This window comes from Bemisia tabaci, chromosome 2 (assembly GCF_918797505.1).
Source record: "Bemisia tabaci chromosome 2, PGI_BMITA_v3".
NCBI lineage: Eukaryota > Metazoa > Arthropoda > Insecta > Hemiptera > Aleyrodidae > Bemisia > Bemisia tabaci.
Window position 1 is genome coordinate 18,832,341 of NC_092794.1, and position 20,137 is coordinate 18,852,477.

A 20,137-nucleotide genomic window follows, 5' to 3' on the forward strand; every position below is an offset into this window, starting at 1 on the left:
GGATGCGTTACGAGGGGGGGATGGGGGGTCTAAAAATGGGGGAAAATGCCTTACGTAATTTATGAATGGCTCCCGAATGCCTAAATTTGAGCCGGTTAGAACAGACAAAGACGTTACAAAAAAACGGATTTTTTTTTAATCCGACGCCTTTTAAATTTTCCGTCTTTTGACCAGCTTTTTTAAATTTAGATGGTGTAAAACGGGCGTATTGTCACTGAAATTGCTAAATGACTCGAATGGCACGCTATATACTTTTAAAATGACGCTAGTCATCCTATTTTCATAACGGAAATAAGGGGGCTGGATGGACCGAGAATATCAAAACTAAAGTGGATAAAGAGGGAATATATCGAAACGAAACTTTTTCAAAAAAATGTATTAACTGAGTTTTTTTAATTGATTTTGCTCAGTGTGCGAATGGTCTGATAATAGTGTTTGGTTTGTTTCAGAGGGTCACTGTCTTAGGAGGTCTATTTTTTTTTTCTTTTTCTTTTTCTTTTTTTTCTTTTTTTCTTTTTTTACCTCCGAAGTCACTTATCAGCACACAGAATAAGCACAAAAAACTCTAATTCTACGTAATTAAGTTATTATGTAGAGTCAGAATTTTGTGTTTTAGTTACTTAAGGTAGCAGCGATGGCGATAAGTTGCGCTTTGATCGAAGAATGTACCGTGATTTTGTCGACGTCGATATATTGCAATATTAATAGATAAAAAATTGCGGTGAATTGCGATTTCATCGCATGACATTTTTCAATCGCAATTTTATTTACGGCGATTCATCGTAATATATTCGAACAAAAAAACGTGTTAAAAAGAGATGTAACTTTGATTTTGTCGGTCACGATTTTAAGAAGATAAAAATATGACACGATTGAGGATAATCGCTAAGATTATGATGGTTCTAGCGATTCTATTGCCAAAACTCGTGATAATCGTAACTTAATTTCAAATCATCGCAATTTTTCTGTTGAAAAATGCCACTTGCAAAGGAAGGAAAACAAGAAATAGAACGGGAACCAGTATCTATAAAAAAAAGTATGCGTTTCCTGAACTCTGTGGATTGTGACCAGGTTCAGAAAATTTTAATGAGTCCGGTACGGCGAGTTCTACGATACTCCGAACGCGGCTACTCAAGGCAAAATACTGAAGAGCACCACCGTTGATGGAAAGATGCAATCGGATCGACCATCACGTGGTTCACACATTAAAAACATAAGTTCAGTGAATATTGCATCCGCCCACATTCTTTCTCTCCCGCTCTCTCCATCCCCTCTTTCCATATCATTGAGCAATGTGTCAAATGTTGCATTTGGTCAGTGCAGTCTAGAGGAACCGTTATTTTTTGCAGCTGGATCCAGTCTCCCAAATCTGCTCGAGTGAATTTGCGCGAGCAAGGTCGACCCATCGTCGGCGGCACCGGGCGGGGGAGGGAGTTGGGCGCGCGACTTCCTCCTCGCCGAATTGAAAAGCCCCAGCACGGCAGCATCCCGATCAGTTCCACTCACTCCATCCACGCGCCACCACCTCCGAAAATGAGGGTGTTCTGTGTCTTAGTGTTCAGTGTTGCGCTCGTCCTCGCCGACGAAGCCGCCAAGCAGGAGAAGCAGGAGGGCGGCGACAAGCAGAAGCGCAGCGGCTTCGGTGACTTCGGCGGATTCGGCTATGGCCTCGGCGGCGGCCACGGCTTCAACGGCGGATTCGGCCAGGGCCTCAACGGCGGATTCGGCCAGGGCCTAGGATACGGCCAGGGCCTAGGATACGGCTACGGACACGGCCACTCCATCGAGAAGACCATCACCATCAACAAGGAGGTCCCCGTCCCGTACCCCGTCCACGTCGAGAAACAAGTCCCGGTCCCCGTCCACGTCAAAGTCCCCGTCGACCGCCCCTACCCCGTCCAAGTCCCCGCTCCCTACCCCGTCCACGTTGAGAAACAAGTCCACGTCCCTGTCCAAGTCCCCGTCCCTGCACCCTACCCCGTCGAGAAGCGCGTCCCCTACCCCGTCCAAGTCCCCGTCGACAGGCCTTACCCCGTCCACGTACCCAAACCCTACCCAGTCTACGTCGAAAAGAAAGTCCCTTACCCTGTCGAGAAGCACGTCCCTGTCCCTGTCCAAGTCCCCGTCGACCGTCCCTACCCGGTCCATGTTCCTGTTGAGAAGCCAGTGCCTTACCCAGTCGAGAAGCATGTCCCGTACCCGGTGAAGGTCCCAGTCGACAGACCGTACCCTGTCCATGTCCCACAACCGTACCCAGTCCACGTTGAGAAGGCTGTGCCATACCCCGTCGAAAGGCCGGTGCCTTACCCGGTCAAGGTGCCCGTCAGGGAACCCTACCCCGTTCACGTGCCGGTTGAGAAGCCCGTCTACGTCCCAGTCAAGTCCCACGGACCCTCCTACGGATAGGGACACGGATGGTAAACGCAAACACGACCATGATCTCCGCAGCGTGTCACCTCATCATAACAGTAGTGGCAGACCCGTGTATTTCCGACAGTGTCCATAGGACAGCCTTAACATGGAGTAAACACCGGAACAAGTGAATGTTTAAGCCATGCATAGTGCATCCTAGAATTTCTTTTCTCGGTCATATGAGGTATTTATGTTTTTCTGAGAGCAATTGTCCAACTTCAAAAAAATTGTATTATTCTGCAGTCGTAAAAGTCAAAACCAGGTGTTTCTTAAGTATATGGGGGTTCTTTTGACGCGAAATAAGTGATAAATCTTAAAAAGTGTTTCGCGCCTGGAGTGAGTGGATCATTCATAAAATTTAGCATTAGTGGATTTTTTTTTCATCCCGGTTTTACTCATTGAATTCCTTGTTCTGCGAATCAATTTTACTTATCCCATTGAATTCAAGAATCGTGGGATAGAGGTAACGAAAGTTGCGTCAAATCGTTATTTCCGAAAATATGAAAGGAAACACTGTTTTATTGAAATTATTAAATTTGTTACATTTTTGTTACTTAGGAGTGGAAGTTACAAAAACACCGTGTCCCTTTCTCAGTGCAAAAAGGAAGTTTTTTATAATGCGATTCCAAACAAAAATATATTATATACATTTTCACTGGTTTTTGGATACTACCTTGTCCTATTGCTTTGACTGTCCTTTTAATTCTTTGCGAAGACTGATCCAAAATTATGCAGAGCAACATTATTTTACATTTTGAATACTCATCACAGTTATCATTCATTTTTAGTACCAATAATTCAGAACATTTGTTAAGAACAATTGAATAAATATTTGTTCATAAACGTTCAAAATGTGATATTTGTAAATACAGTTTATATCTAACGTTAAAAATTGAAGTGTAATAAAAATTTCGTCTGTTTTTGTTCCATTATATGCTTGTTTTTCCTTTCATTTTTTTCTATTTTCCTGCAAAATTAACGGTGTCAGAAAAAATGGTTTAACAAATATTTTGAGCAATGTGCGACAGCAATTAGAAGGTTTCAGATCTCAACTCAATATTTCAGCTTTGAAATTTCATTCTAAAAATGTTTTCACAAGTACTTCCGAAATATGAGAATTTCAAATTTTCAAAATTGCAAGGAAAGTTATAGTTTTTTATATAAAATAAATTCACAAAGAAGAAAAGTTAAGTGTATTGTTGGTATGAATTCATCGTTTTAAAAAGTCCAAGTTTAACTTCTTGATGTACTAATTTCGAAGTATAAAATCAAAAGCTATTTGAATGATTTTGTTTTTTCATGTTTTTTCTATTTCTTTACCGCTTAGTGGTCTGTTTCTCAAGCAGTGAGCTCTGAGAAAATAGGAATGTATTAAGTGATGTTTTTACAAAAATGAATTCATGATTGAAGGATATGGATTCTTCACTATCGGCAAAGAGACCATCGGCGGATCTAGCAAATTGGCAACATTGCTTTTCTCCATTTAAACCTATGGAAATGTATCGATTCTTGGAGGGGCCAGGTGCCCCAACAAGAATAGATTGTTTAACATAGGTTTCAATGGAAGGAATTTGGTGTTGCCAAAGTGCTGGATCCGCCTCTGAAAGAGACCACTTAAAGTATCCGCTTTTAGAAAAATTGAACTGCACTCTACAGTAAGGAACTACCATTACTCGCTCATTTTAGGAACAACATAACTTAAAATTAGTTTTTCTATGTAAACAAGTACTTTTATGGGTATGAGTAATAAATGACAATGGTTCTTGATTGCAAAAATAATTCCATTTAATACTTGTGAAAACTATTTTTCTAGTGTGTTAAACAAATTAATAATTATTTTTCCATGTGAATGAAAAATTATGGAATGAATGTCAGAAGAGAAAGGCTTCAAAAATCATAAAGAGCCTCACTAAAACTCGGATTTTTTTCTTTCTTCTTGTTTAATATTAACTGTCAATAGCGCCAAACAATCCAACGATTGTTCATTTAATAACGGCAGCTAACTCAAAATTAGAAAAATGTAGGTGAAACACGATTACAACATACTTTCCTGTGGCTCCTTCCATTCACTCCCCAAAACACACTAAGCACATTTGCGATTATTTTCTCTGAAAGATCATTTTATTTGCATTACCTCGCAACTCACATAACCTTTTTTAGAGTAAACTTACAAAATATTAACTCCATGGTATACAAGATAGAAAAACAAAACAAAGTACAACAAAAACAAATGCATTCTCATACGGACGACTCGATTAAAAACTATGCATTTTTGTTCTTCTCCGCAGACTGGTACCTAACGATTTTTTTTCTTTTTCTTCTCCCTACCCTTTTTTTAAAGCAAATCATGTGTCTAATTTTGAATCAGGTTCTTGAAGAAGTCTGACCTAAGAGGAAATCACGCTAAACAACCGGGAATAAAAATATGAAAATAAAAGGCAATCAGTAATTTGGAAAACTGAATTATGTGCACACTAGAGAGCTGGTTTAAAAAAAGAACAAAAAATTGTTTTCAAAATTAAAACGAAATTCTCGATGGTTGGTTGAATTGCATTCATATCATTAAAAGAGGCACAGCAAATTCAGTTTGTCTTATTTTCATTTTTATTTTAAATTAATGCGTACGGTTGAGTTAAGACAAGCCGCTATCTAGATTCGTTACCTAATTAACGTAGATAGGAGGCGTGTTTCGGGCTTCGGAGTGAATGGGGAAAAAAAGGAACCAGGAAAAAAGAGGGCAATGGACCTCTTTTTTTTTTTTACTTTCCTCCTTTCAGAACTTCCGTGCCTAATATAAAAGCATGCCGTTAGCAAACTGCTCTCGAAATGAGTTGGACACTGATTTGATTGTGACACTCTAAAAGATTGAAACCATAAAACTGCCCGAGTTATCTACACTGTTACATAAAACCACACACGACGTTGGGACTATTTGACACTTTCATCCTATGATATGAAAATTTAATTTAAAAAAATTAATTTTAGAGAACCTCAGCTTTGATTGGGGAAATATCTGGCTGAGAGGGTTAGCCGCTTAAACCGGGGACATTTTGTATCAGTGGCGATTCTTGTGAGTTGGCAACACTGTTTTTCCTCCATTTAATTGATGTGAAACAATCGATTCTTGGTGAGGCAGCTTCCCTCAACTAAAATCGATATTTTCAATGGACTTAAATGAAGGAAAGGCAGCGTTGCCAACTTACAAAATCGCCACTGCCTTGCAGTGCTGATGACGTCTTCAGGACACTATAACTCGGAGACTTTAACGAACGGTGCGCCAGAGAACCATCCTGTATCCGAAGAAAATATGGAATTAGATGCTGTATTCATCGTTTTGGTATATGCCCTCCAACCAAGAATCTAAGCAACTATAAATTTTGTCCAATTTCTTGCGTGTTTTTTTTTCGTTTTTCTTTTTTTTATCAAAAAATGATTATAATTACATGATCAGAGAGAAAATTTTTAGAAAACTTGCACTTTCACCGAGAGCCAATTCTCTGACCAACCAGAACCAATAAAAGCAGAGCTTTTAGGTAAAATGCCGCCCTTTCCTGACAATTTATGACATATAGCTCTTAGGGCCCAAAAAGGCAGCAAACCTATGAACTCGAATTAACCAGGGGCACTAATTCAAACTCCGAGAGTAAGCACAGGCACACTGATCAAAAATTATAAAAGAACGTATAAAATTTTGATTTCGCATACATTTTTTTTAGTTTCCAAGTCTTAATCCTTAAAAACGCTTGTTTACAATGCGCTGTCGACCCTATTGATTGATCTTTCAAATGCAGCGGCACATTTCTAGTGATTTTTGTTTTTCACGTTGTCCCCCTTTTGGGCTCTAAAGGCCTAGATACACACGGCGATTAATCGCCGCGAGTGAAAGACGAAAGCCAATGGGAAGCCTTAATTTTGATCCATTGACGTCGATATATCGAAATCAAGGTTCTCCATTGACTTCCGGCTTCCACTCGTGGTGATTAAATCGCCGTGTGTATGTCGCAGGCAAATAGTAAAATCAGACATTTTGTCAAATACCTTTGTAATAGTCAAATATTCTAACTTAGATTGAAATTCTGTTTCTTTTCCTAATTTCAGACAGAATAATTCATTGCTCCTGCAAGAAAAAATTCTCAGTAAAAATTTGCACAAACAATACCATTTTAAACAATGTTTAGCTCCTGAAGCTACACTGATCTTGAAATTTTCAGCATATCGTAAAATACAGAATTTTTGGAATTTCAACATTTAAAAATATGAGAAGCAATTGAAGAGGAAGAGACAAAAAGAGTTCGCATGTTTGATGAGTTATTTTTCCAAAAATAGTGAATAATCGTGTGCTCTTCGCTATTAATTTACAACAGTTTGTAGACCGTTAAAATTTGACTATCTGCCTAGGCATTTGACAAAAGCCTGATTTCACCATTTGCCTGCGACATGTATCTAGGCCTTAGGAGCTACACACATCGAGTCGTCCATACTCTCCCTATAAAGGTACTCTAATCTTGGACGCAGTTCTGTGGATTCTCGACGAGGAATGAAGACCGGCGTGGCTGGACCCTGTCCGCAAAGGCTGGAACCGAGAGTGGGAGTATTCTCAGAACTGTGAATATGTATCTTGGCCGTTTGCGGTATTCCTGGTGAACTTTCCCCGGTTGGCGGAGCGGTGACCGGGTCAGGACGCCGCTCGTTGCAACCCGGCTGGAAACCACTGAGCTTTATGAAAGAGTTAGCACAGATCGCGGCACGCTGGCGCTCGGGCATAGGTGCATAGATGAGATGCTTAACGAAATCATTCCATTCATCGGGTAATTATTAGTGTCCACGGCGGCGCGCGGCCCCGCTCCTCCCCGCGCCTAGCGCACCGTTATCAGGAGCGCGGACAATTCATCCTTAGGTGATGAGAAAAAGCGGTTATTGGCAGGACACTTGTCGGTGACATAACCTCTGTCATCTGCAGAGTGGTAAACTCCATAGGTGCCATGTGGTCAACATCCGTAAGGCGCTATCCCTCGGGATATTCTTCATTCTGCACAGAGACGAATGCAGACACTTTGAACCGGGGGGAGGGGAGGAGGCAGGAGAGGTCCAGAGGGCTTCCTCCAGAAAATGTTCCAAATTTCGAAGAGTCTAATGTCGATCGCTAACGAACAATACTATCCATCTGCAAACTGACGATTTTGTAGAAGGAATAGGAAACTTAGCTATTTTTGTAATTTTAGGATTACACTGAGAAAAAGCTATGGCGTATAAACCAATAAGAGATTCATATGGAACACAACTAATAGAAGTAAAGGCAACATATAATAGTTCGTTACTTAATTTACAACGATCAGCAACCAGGATATTTACGTAGGGGACCAGGAAACCTTAAATTTTTATAATAATAGCACATAAACTTTAATAATGGCATATATACCCTAGTATGGTACGAGATATCTTAATATGGTTCAAAGACCAAGAATCATAAGTTCATTTACGACTATTAGTGGTGCTCCATATGAACCACTAATAGGTTTATTATCCCATAGATTTTTTTCCGTGTGGATTTGCAATTTTAATTCAATTAAAGCTTCATTAAAGCGCTCCTATACAAAATTGAAAAAAAAAACTCAAATTATCAAATTATGCGTATTTTAAACTGTAAAATGCGGCAAAGTCGCTAACTTATTTTGGCCAACATTGTCAGTTAGGCGGTATTGTTCCGTAGCCCTCGATGGGCAGTTTGCGTCAATTTCGGCATACAAAATTACCAAATGAAAGCGTCCTTCCTTTTGATTTCCTCCGTGCTTTCCTATTTTCTTTCTTTTGCGCGGAAAGAAGATAGGGCTTAAGTTCTAACTTGAAAATTTCCGATTAATCGTGAAGGTGCTCCCATTAATTGTGGCAGTACCCTAAGACATTAGGTTACTAATTTAAATGTTGCGGTACCAACCCAACTTGAATTGTAGTACTACCAAAATCAATTGGAAATGTTCATGTTATTCAACAAATTGGGGTAGTACCACAATTTTAGGGTATAAACCTAAACACTTTTTTTCCGTGTGAGAGGATCCGCCTGTATGATTCTGCATCCTCGAAAGGAGTTGTTCACTGCCTGTTCAAATCCGGAGTCACTAGACGGTCCTCGAATGGTACGTAAATTCTTTGATAGCTTTATCGATTAATCCTTCTACATTTTGAAAGAAAAAGTTCGATCTCTGAGCTAATATTACGGTATATATTAGTGTAACCACTCGGTTTCTCAAAGCTATATTTCGGTTCGAGCATTCATGGGATCGAGCTTTTCAATTGAGCCAAACTGTCAAACTTTTTATTTTGACGTGACTGATTGAAGTTAAATGTGATCGTTTAGACCCTTTTTTTTTTTTTTTTTTTTTTTTTTTTTTTTTTTTTTTTTTTTAACGAACACTACTAATCTTCATTCAAGTATATGCCAACCAGCTTTATGATTTGATAAAAATACTTTTCGTTTAGAAAATATCTTTTGGGTACCATCTCGAGGAAATTCGGAATTTAGCCTGGAACAACTACCATTACTCCCCCCCCCCCCTTATGAATCTCAATATCTCCACAAACTTGAACGTTTAATTGATTCGTTAAATCCCCAGATTACGAGCTGACCCGCTGACACCAACTGTTCCATTTGAGGAATTTACAGCCAAAACCGACCGTGGCTTTGACACGGATGCTGAATACCGAATGCGAACCCTCCATTTTAAAAAAGGCTCGAGCGCAAAAAATGTCTCAAACGATTGACATCATTTCGGCTTAAGCAAGTGATGCCTTGTAAGTTTTTTGTCTTTGAGCCATGTTTAAAGTAAAATGTTTAAAAGTGCGTCCTTTTACGGAGTGATAAAAATTAGCATAGAAATCTGGCAATGCAGGGAGCAGCCGGTCAGTCTCGCGGGGCCGTTGGCCGTTGTTTACGCGGCTGAATCTAGTTTCCCGAATCTGATCGGTTGAGAATTGGCGCTGGCGCCCCGTGGTCGGTGGCGCCGGTGGAGGGGGCACTGGCAGGGGCGCGCGACTTCCTCGTCGCCCGATAGAAAAGCCCCGGCCGGGCGGCGTCCCCATCAGTTCCACTCGTTCCATCCACGCGCCACCTCCGTTTCGAAAATGAGGGTTTTCTGTGTCTTAGTGTTCAGTGTTGCGCTCGTCCTCGCCGACGAGGCCGCCAAGCAGGAGGGCGGCGACAAGCAGAAGCGCAGCGGCTTCGGGGATTTCGGCGGCTTCGGCTACGGTTACGGCGGCGGCGAGAGCCTCTACGGAGGTTTCGGCCACGGCGGTTTCGGCCACGGCCTCGAATACGGCCACGGATACGGCCACGGATATGGCCACGTGATCGACAAGACCATCACCATCAACAAGGAGGTCGCCGTCCCGTACCCCGTCCACGTCGAGAAACAAGTGCCGGTCCCTGTCCACGTCAAAGTCCCCGTCGACCGCCCCTACCCCGTCCACGTCCCTGCACCCTACCCCGTCCACGTCGAAAAAGAAGTGCATGTCCCTGTGAAAGTCCACGTGCCGGCCCCTTACCCCGTCGAGAAACACATTCCAGTGCCCGTTAAAGTCCCTGTGGACCGTCCGGTGCCCTACGCGGTGGTGAAGCCCTACCCGGTGTACATCGAGAAGCAAGTGCCGTACCCGGTCGAGAAGCACATCGCTGTGCCCGTCAAGGTGCCCGTTGACCGCCCGTACCCCGTCCACGTGCCGGTTGAGAAGCCCGTGCCTTACCCAGTCGAGAAGCCAGTTCCTGTACCTGTGAAGGTTGCTGTTGACCGACCTGTGCCTTACCCAGTCATCAAGCCATACCCAGTGGCTGTTGAGAAGGCTGTGCCATACCCCGTCGAAAGGCCGGTGCCTTACCCGGTTAAGGTGCCAGTCAAGGAACCTTACCCCGTTCACGTACCGGTTGAGAAGCCCGTCTACGTCCCAGTTAAGGCCCATGAACCCGCTCACGGCTACGGCGATTTGGCCCACTACGGAAGCAGCTATAGCTACAACTCCGTTGCTGCTGGACACGGCTGGTAAACACGCTCAAAGTATCCTAAAAGTATCACTTTAGGACCAGAAGTTGAAGACGACAGAAATACCAAAATCATCGCAAGAAGACCCTCTACAGAAACCAAACATTTCGCCATCTGGTTTTTATTTGCTTCGTCATAACAAACATTTAAAGAGCGGATATTCGAGACTCGAGTTGGAATACTTTATCCCAGCGATACAAGTAATTTCTTAACTTTTTGAGTGCGAGTGTCTATGTTTGAGGGACATTTTTAGTTGCCTTACGTCTTCAAAGTTCTGTGTTTTTCTTGAATATATACGGGTTCAAAATTTGATGCAAAGCTAAAAGTGATAAGTGATAAAAGTGTGTTGTTTGGAATGAGTGGATCTGTAGCATTTATACAACTTTTTTGTCGACGGTTTTTTCTTGCATTTTTAGCTTTCTTTTATTTTGCAAATCCAAATACCAAAACTTGTACAACATTGGATACCTTCAATCAAATCACACATTTCAAAATGAGCTAAATCAAAAGAAATTTAGGTTAACCATCGAAATAATTTAGCAATGCGTGGAATCAAGTTTTAAGGTATTTTCAAAAAAATTTCTGATCTCAAGTTTTGTGAAATGCGAAGCAATTACACTGCGCTTTTTTCTAAATCAGAATTTCCAAATTCTAATGCGCATTGAACGCATTTATTGAAGGTATACATGCATATCGTAAGTCGAAAAAATTAAAAAAAGAAAAGAAAACAGAGCTGTTTTTCAAAATGTCCTTATCAGTTGCCATTCAGGACAGCTTCATGAAATGTTCCTTGATTTGTCATTTTTTACCTTGAATTTGTTATGTATGTAATTTTCTCTACAGGGATTCAAATTCTAAGTTATCATATCACAAATTTTTTGGAAGAAATCAATTTTATAATTTTTAATCGGTGCATTAAAGAACAGACAGAATGACAAAATAATTTACAATGATGGCAGTTTTGCCCGCTTTTTCGTTAATTTACAAACCGTAGTATAGGCTTCATATTTCAGCAGTGCATTACTTATGAATTCTACGGTACTATTCAAAAATTTATCCACACCAATGACTGTAATTTCTAAAATTATTTAAAAAATTGTCTTAAAGACTGATCAAAAATTATACTGAGCATACTTGCTCCAAGCTTTTAGCATTTGAATACTCATTAGAAGTTACCATTCAATTTCTTGCACCATTAAGATGTTTTTAAAAAATGATTTATCATACCTGTTTTTATAAAATGTTTAAAATAAGATAATTGTAAATAAACTTTGTACCTACCGTTAGAAACTGATAAGAATTAAAATTTCGTCAGTTTTTTTCCTGTAAATGTTGTTTTGAATTTTTCCAATCCGTAAATTCCACCAAATTATCAACATAATATTATACTACAAAGTTAGAGACCCACTAGAGAGGAAATAGTCAACCCAAAGTATCTTGATTGATCTAAATTGATGCTGCTTTCAATCGTAATAACTATAGCTAAGATTCAAAATTCACAATTGCACTTTAAAGTTCCCGGTAAAGTCCTCTTTCAAAATTCGGTTTATAATTAAATTGTTCGAACTGAAATAATATCGGTTGATATTCTGTTTTGGCTTCTATTCAAATTTAGATACCTAATTAATTCACAGTTTCTAATCTATTAAGACTTCCGATATTGTTTCAATTCAGTCCATTGGGAACGTTCGTCCTTTTTTTACGTTTCCAATGTTCCCATCTTTAGAAAAAAGGGTGAATCAAAAACTTGGATAAGAATTGGGAACGAATAAATTATAAGACGATAATAATCAATGATAATCAAACTTTTAGTCGCAGGAATTCAGTCATAATATAGTACGTCATTAGTTGATTTGGTCTCAAATATCTCAAATACAATCCCACCTAACAATAAAGAAGAACAGAATTTCCAGTAAACGAGACATATATTCAGGCCCTGAAAACATAAGTTTTCTGTGTAATAAACCACGCTTTTGAGGAGAGATACATGTTTAAATCTTCATTTAAAAATCTAGTTACGTCATGCCGTCAAGTGTGTTCGTCTCTCTTCCTCCTCTTCTTATCCGTGCGCATTATCAGTGCTCATCTTTCACTTTGAAGAAATGAATATACAGATCCATCAAAAAATCTATCTGCGTTAAGTATAAAAAAGAACTGATTTTCTCATTTGGTTGTAAATTACTAGTAACTATTTGTAATGTTCCAAGACCTTGATCGAAAAATAAAATATTTGAAATTGAAATTGTTTCAAGGCTAAGAGCACTCATCAGTATGAGCGAGCATGTAAAAATTTTGAAATTTTCAAAACTTACTTCTACAAGTCGAAATAACAATAAGAATTGTGAGACACAAGGATGTAGGAAATCATTTTAATACTACCATTTGTGATCTTCGGATAGTTTTTCTAGTTTTGAAAAAATGTATGACTTTAGCGATTATGATCCCCCGCACTTATGCACTTCAACTATACAACTGTTTGTGCAAAAACATGCTGTTCTAAGTTGTGGAGGAATTATATGGATACAAAAAATATTGAAATTTTTTTAACAATGTAATTATCTGTTCATGGATCTAATTTATTCGTACAACTTTTATTTTCGGAGGATAGACAATTTTAAGCGACTACACTGCTAGGAAGCATTATGGGGCATCTTATATCTCCAGCTGCCTTACATATGATCAGAATGTTTAAAATCAATCAACTCTCTCTGAAATCGCACAATCACGAAGATGCTAATTTCACCAATTTAATTAGATTCTCGCGTCGTAATCAAATGGTAGTAGAGCACAGTCATCATGATATAGCCTCTTAATGCGGGGTGAAAGTTTTTATTTTCACCATTTTCATACAATTTTTTTCTTCTTTTCAAGAGGAACAAGGAACTTCTCGACGAACAGATGAGAAAAAACTTAATGTAATGAGCCACCAGCTACTCATTACACAGGCATATATTTTACACGGTGATGATTCCACATGGATCTCTGATTGTATTCAGCCATCACCCAACTAAATGCGATTGTATCTCCAGGGCAAAGTTTCCGGAGAAAAAAGAAAAAAGAAAGAAAAAAAAAACGCAAGGAGATATTGATACTAAGGTAACTTTCACTGCAAAAACGCCAATTCAGGGCTTAGCAAAGTTTACGTTCTATTTTACTTTTTATGGGGAATGAGCCTGTTTTATGTTTAAATTGGGCTTATGTAGAAGAGGTTATTCCCTATGCCAATGGTGAGAAAAATAATGAGAATCTCTGGAGCAAACTATGGCGAAATATAAAAATTTAGGGGTCAAAGAGCGCGTATACCTACATGCACGTGCGATAAGACTTCTGATTGTGTAATATGTGTTCGACCATCATAACGCACCCGCAATTTAGACTCACATAGCTCGAAAAAGAATCAGCGGCAGTGTCACTTTTAATTTTGATAAGTATCTGAATGAGGATAACAATTAGAGAGGTTCATTCTCATGAAAAAAAAACACAAAAAGGGAGTAATAAAAACCAATTTATTTGCACGAAAATAGAGTATTTTTATTTATTAAATAGAGTTTTGGGCTTTATGGTGTGAATTTCATTGGAGACTTACTAAAGCCCGAGACGCATTTGATAAAAATATTTTATTCTATTAGCGCGTAAATGAGTTCGTTTGTCTTATTTTATTTTTGATACTTAATTTTTTGTACGGGTTTTTGGTCAAATGCAGTAAATAGTTTAAAAACGTAGGAAAAATTACAAATCAAACATAAAAGGTGCCATGGAAGCGAGCATTCTGTGCTAAACCTAACCAATGCACGATGATAACGGTGGAACAAGCACTAGTTATTTTGATACACTTTTTTTTTTACGTGAGGGCATGCGTTAGAATTTCAATTGGATCGGTAGCCAAGCTAAACAGCCGAGAAAAAAAACTGGAACCGTTTGATTAGCAATTGAGGAATGCGTGTCAGTAATGATAGACTCAAAGAGGATGACTGATTGAGCAAGGATTTCCAAACAGGTACGACCACTCTCCCTTGGTTTGCATCAGAGCAGGTAATGATCATCGTAAACAGGTGTTTTCGGTATCGGTCGATATCCATCGCTCGTAGCCACGCAATAATATCTGGTGAGCTGCATCCCTGGACTTTGAGCTTTTCTCAATTTTTGGACGACTTGCGGTGCGAAATGATTCACCTTGTAAGGGATTTCCTAGGTTAATTTAAAATTAATTGAACCTCAAATGGGGCTACAATCAAAGGCTTACCGTCTTTCCTTGAACAACTCCTCTCTTGAGAAGACCCCATATAATATGCTTTACATTGTAAAAATGGGACGATACTCAGTAAAAGCTCGCTAAGTCGAACTACGGTTAAGACAAAATGCCGATTAAGTCGATTTTTTTTTTCGATCCCTAGACACGTCCACAAATGAAGTTGATAATCGGTTAAGACAAATAATTGCTGCTTAAGTCGACTTTTTTGTCGATCCCTACACAATTCGACTTGGCGAGCTTTCACCTAGGAGGCTTTCAACGCGGCAATGTAAAAAGTACACTTCTCATGAATTTCCGTTAAAATTCATCAGTATAACTTTGGTCAGAGATCTTTGCAAGTGATTACAATGATTTACCCTCGTGAAAACTTAATGATACTAAAGTAAAAATTACTTCAGGTTTTGCAAAATTTAATGTATAGGTCCGCGCCTACCTTAAAGTTTGTCGAAATCAGAAAATGTTTTGTTGGTTTTTCTTCATTCTCCACAAACGGAAAATTTTGTAATCTCTTGAAAGGATCTGCTTCGAAACCTTCGCTATTGAATTTTACTGAACATCCTTACAAATCTTTTTTTTTTCCACGATGCTATGAGGCCTGTATCCTCCCGGAACATCCCATAGCGACAATGTAATTCTTCTGGGGTCTTCCAGAGCTGAAAAACCAGGATTAAAGAAGCTGGGTAAAAACGAAAAGAAATGAACTAAAGTGGAGGAAAACAAAATCCTATACGGAACGTAGCAAAACAATCGAGCAATTCCACTATGTTAAAACCAGATGAGTTCTACACAAAATAATTCAGTTCATTGTTCTCATCTGAAGAATACTAATAAAGATTTACTTAAACATGTATGTATCATACATGTTTGGAAATAAAATTACAGAAAATTTCCCGAGGTACATGTTATTCACTCCTACCTCATTGAAATTTCGTTTCTTTCAGTGAAGTAAGCAGCATTATCCCACTATCCATTAAAAGTAGAATCTTGGCTAACGTAGCATTTTACAATTAAAACGTAATTCTGTAATTATCACGACTGACCCATTGCAAGCCTTCTTTAGTGAGCAGGAAACAAAAAAAATATTTAATGATCTCAAACTGAGCAACACTAAGGAATGCTAAATGGTGCTTATGGTAAAAAAAAAAAAAAAAAAAACCACAGTTGTTGAGAGCATGAACCGTAAACGCAACGAGAGCCACATTAAAACCATTAACTTAGGTGTGAAGAATTTTAATTGTCGACCACCGGTATTAAGTATTAGAAGTGAACGACTTCAATGCTTTGTTTTGTTTTAATCCGGTTTTTCAGAGCAGTTCATTCATTTTTTTATACCTTGATCCTTCTATAATTTACATGACCTGAATAGGGCAACTTTTTGGTTACGTCTACGCGACAAGACGAGTTCTCTGAAAGTAACCTACTGATTTCATTCTGGAGAAAAAGTAGAGGAATTTAGTACAAATTGAGGAAATGATTATAAACTGTGAATAGGTGAGAGATATGTGATTGGAACTCATATTCAGAGATAAAATTTTACATTGTACGGTTTTTACCACGAAACACCTCGCACTGATTTCTTGTTTAATATTTGATATGCAGCTAAATTTTAGACCGTGATCTCCGGGTCGTACTCAGCTTCTTTTCATTTCAAGTTTGTACTACCCTTCCGCACTGTTCCATGTTATTTTTTTTTATTTTTTTATTTTAGACAACGTTCCTTTTAGACAACTGCCGTTCGCAAAAAGGATCAAGAACTTCCAATTGATATCAAAATTTTGGAAATATACTTAATCGATTGATAATATTTAACCAAATATTTCCAGACTTATTCAATTTTAATCTTGGTATTAATTATTCCTTTGGATAAATCCCAATAAGTTCAGAGAAATACTCGACGGAGATAGAGAATGCTTTTCTTGGTGAAAAAGTATAAGGTTTCTGCAGTAAATAAATGTACCTAAAGATTACCCAATATAACTAAACATGTTCCACTAGTGAGTTCATCTTTCATCTTTCGAACCTACACTGACTTTAAATCAGCGAACTGGTTGGATTAAAGTTTCAATCATTATTCCACTGTATTTATTGAAAATCAAAACACACTTAATTTTTTTTATGATGGCTCACTAGACATGGTTAGACTTTAGACACCATGTGCAGGTATAAGCTGTGCAAAAATTCTACATGAAACACAAAAATCACGATTAAAACACCAAATTTTGACAACGACAGAATAATCAACGGATTTTGTGCACTGCGTATGCAGCCAAATTTCTCACTCAGCGAAATTGAAGGCCAAGTAAATCATATTGAGTACCAAACTAATCGTAGTTTGCTTTCTCGTTAAGACAGTTCCCATCGCAACTTTGTATTCACAAGTTTACAAATGATTCGTAACTAAGCAGAAGGAGAAATTCTGTAGAAGTGGGCTCTAATAATTTGAATTTATGCAACCCGAAAATCTGAATAGATTAACTCTAATGTGCACTATAAAAACTAGTCCCGGGCTAATGGATTAATTTTGGAGATCTCAGAGGTGCTTTCCTTGTTCTGTGAAATTTTGATGAAGATAAAAGTCTTGTGGTATTTTAATTCTTACCCTACATTGCCATAGTAATCAATAAATGAAGATTGTAGCTGAGTTAAGTCAGAAACTAATGAAAAAATCAGCATAACATCCCCAGAAAAGAGTCCTGTTGTTTCTCGGGGCAATTTCAATGAGCACTGAGGCTTAACCTTTAGCTTAATACGAAGATAACATTAGTCCACAAAATTCGATGACTCAATACAATGCCTGGATGTCATGGATGAAATTTAAGAAAAAATCAGCTTACTTTAATTTACGATTTGACTTTCTCGTTGGATTGAGTTTGTTTTCTGAATTCCATCCAGAATATGTTAGCCCACCTGTGCCAGCTGTCATTATTGCCGAATCAGAGCAGGGATAAGAAGACTTCAATGGAACCGTTCATCTTGCCAATTTTTTGCGGATGTTTTTTGTGCTATCAGTAGCGAGTGATACCCTTTTAATCTCCAGTTCTGTAAGTTTTTACGGGTCACTCAGTGGATCAATATTGTGTGCCCTTAGAACAAGTAATGATCGAACCAGTTTTTATTTACATGAAAAAAAAATCTTCAGGTGAATGACTGTCCCTAATTTATAGGCAATGCATATGTTTATTTTTAGGTCCGCAAAGTGACCTGCGTGCAAACTGACTGTACAACTGTATTAGAGTGGTTATGCAATTTGAGCCATTGAGACGTCAATACAACTGTATCATTTATTTCGTTTTGCTTCCAACCAGTTTTAAGTTTGCGTCCATAGTTCCGCAATTTTAGCGCAATGTACAAAACATTATGTCCACCTCACAAAATTTAACAATGAATAGACCTTACTTTTTGTCAATTTATACATTGACGAAGTTAGTTAGTTAGTATAATTTTAAGACATTCAGCGTCTCAGGCTATTAACGTATTTGCAGATAATTTTGAAAATGGGAGAATATACGAAAATTTAGATTTTTAGTCTATTCATTGTTAGGTCTATTCATGTATATTCCTACGCTTCTTGGTTGAGATGACTTTTACTGGATTGCAGAAAAAGGATACTATAAATAATTATGTACTCAATATGTGAGCCCTAACTCTCAGGTATTAAAACTTTTTCTTATCAGATGAAAAATACGAATTGCTAGTATCAGCAGCTAAGATTACTCTCAGGGGCACCCCTTCATCAAAATGTATTATTCTCGGTCAAAAGCTCCTTCTTAGAGACGTTTTAAAGGGAAAAACAAAACGAAAAGAAAGGTCTACCGGAAACCAATCCTACCTCGAACCGTATTGCCGTGATGAGGAAAAACACCGTATGGATATTCGAGAGTTGCCAAATTTCCTCAGATAGAACATGCATTTTTGAGAAAAAATGTGCATATTTTTCTTTGAAATTTTCAGATATTTTAGACCAAATTGCGAACGAAATCGTCTGAATTATTTGAAGAAAAACATTGACAATTTTCCCAGTAAATCCGTTATAAATTGAAGGAAATATGACAACGCCTGAGGGTTCATACGGCGTTCCTCCATAGCACGGCAACGCAAGTCGTATGGCAGCACAGAGAATTTGAGCATACCGCGATCAGTATCTAGTCCTGCGACTCAAAAGCTGGCGCATGCCTTGTAACGTAGGTGATGCACGGAGAAAAAAACTTCGTGCATGGGACCCGAAGTTGAGGTCATATGGATCTCTGAAGTTTTCTGATGACGCATCCGAAAACTTGAGGTCGAGCTGCCGAACTTCGGGTTAGACATCGAGGCACTTACTTATGTACCGGAGTACTTGAGATGTGTGACCCGAACCCTTCGGTATATACTTCAGATGTCTGACCCGAACTTCGGCAGCTGGACCTCAAGTTTTTAGATACGTGATCCGAAAACTTCAGAGATCCATATGACCTCAACTTCGGGTCCCACGCACGGAGTTTTTTCTCCGTGTGCCATTACAGGACTCAATCGGTAAATACGGGGTTTTCGCGAGTAATATAACAGGAAATTAAAAACTATTGAAAAGGGAAAATATGCTGAGTTTCGTGTGGTTTCAAATTAAGTGATTGGTTCGACACTTCGTTTAAGAAATGCAAAATAAGTTTTGCACCCTACCAAACTCACGAGCTGCCATCGAATGTCCATTTTCTCAAATATTGAAAAAGGTTTTAAAACTAACGGTGTTTTTGGTTTACGTAAATGTTAAATTTTGACACGGATTCAATTGGATATAATGCAAACCAACTCACTCGCACACAATGAGAGCAGAAGGCTGTGGCTTGCGAATAACCAGAGAGCTCATTAACCCGACTGGTATCGGCAGAATCGCGTTGAGAGTACAAGCAAGGCTGATTGCATGCCTTGCACGGCGAAATTTGTGTTAAACATTTCTGTTCGACGCCTATGTGATGAAGGGCCTCATCCGAGTTGATCACCAACAATCCACGAAGAATAATTGGGTATCGATCTATTAATAATTAATCTACTTAGATATTTTCGCCGTCGTATTTATTAATTTTCTCCAGCATTCTCACGAGGTAATGTTTTATTGGTCAAAAAGATAAAACAAACAAAACAAATTAAAAGCTTACCAATATAACTTGTACGTATAAAATCATGTTTATTCGTAAGATATGCGATGCACTAATTTCATTACAACACACTTCGTTTCTTTCGTTTTTTTCGCAAAAATGTTAATAATGTTTAAAAAAGTTATAGAGTCGTGTCACGTTATAACGTTTCTCGAAGGATCTTTTTCCGGAAACAAATTAACGCTCATTCTTTCAAGTCCTGACCAGTCATTTTCCGTTGTAGTGTTTTTCAAAATAACCTTTCACCGGAAACAACGTTCCGTTCTAACGTTATGACGAGATACGACTGTAAAAAAAGTTTGAGCTAAATG

General features: G+C 38.6%; 1 protein-coding gene across 1 annotated transcript; it reads left to right on the top strand.

The window, feature by feature from the left end:
• The first annotated feature begins 532 nt into the window (after window positions 1-532).
• On the top strand, window positions 533-11,772 carry LOC109036170 (uncharacterized). The gene is given in 3 exon segments (XM_072296049.1): window positions 533-2,417; window positions 8,464-8,546; window positions 9,380-11,772. Coding segments are annotated over 3 exon segments (2,034 nt in total). The 5' UTR covers window positions 533-1,533; the 3' UTR covers window positions 10,447-11,772.
• Window positions 11,773-20,137: the final 8,365 nt, after the last annotated feature.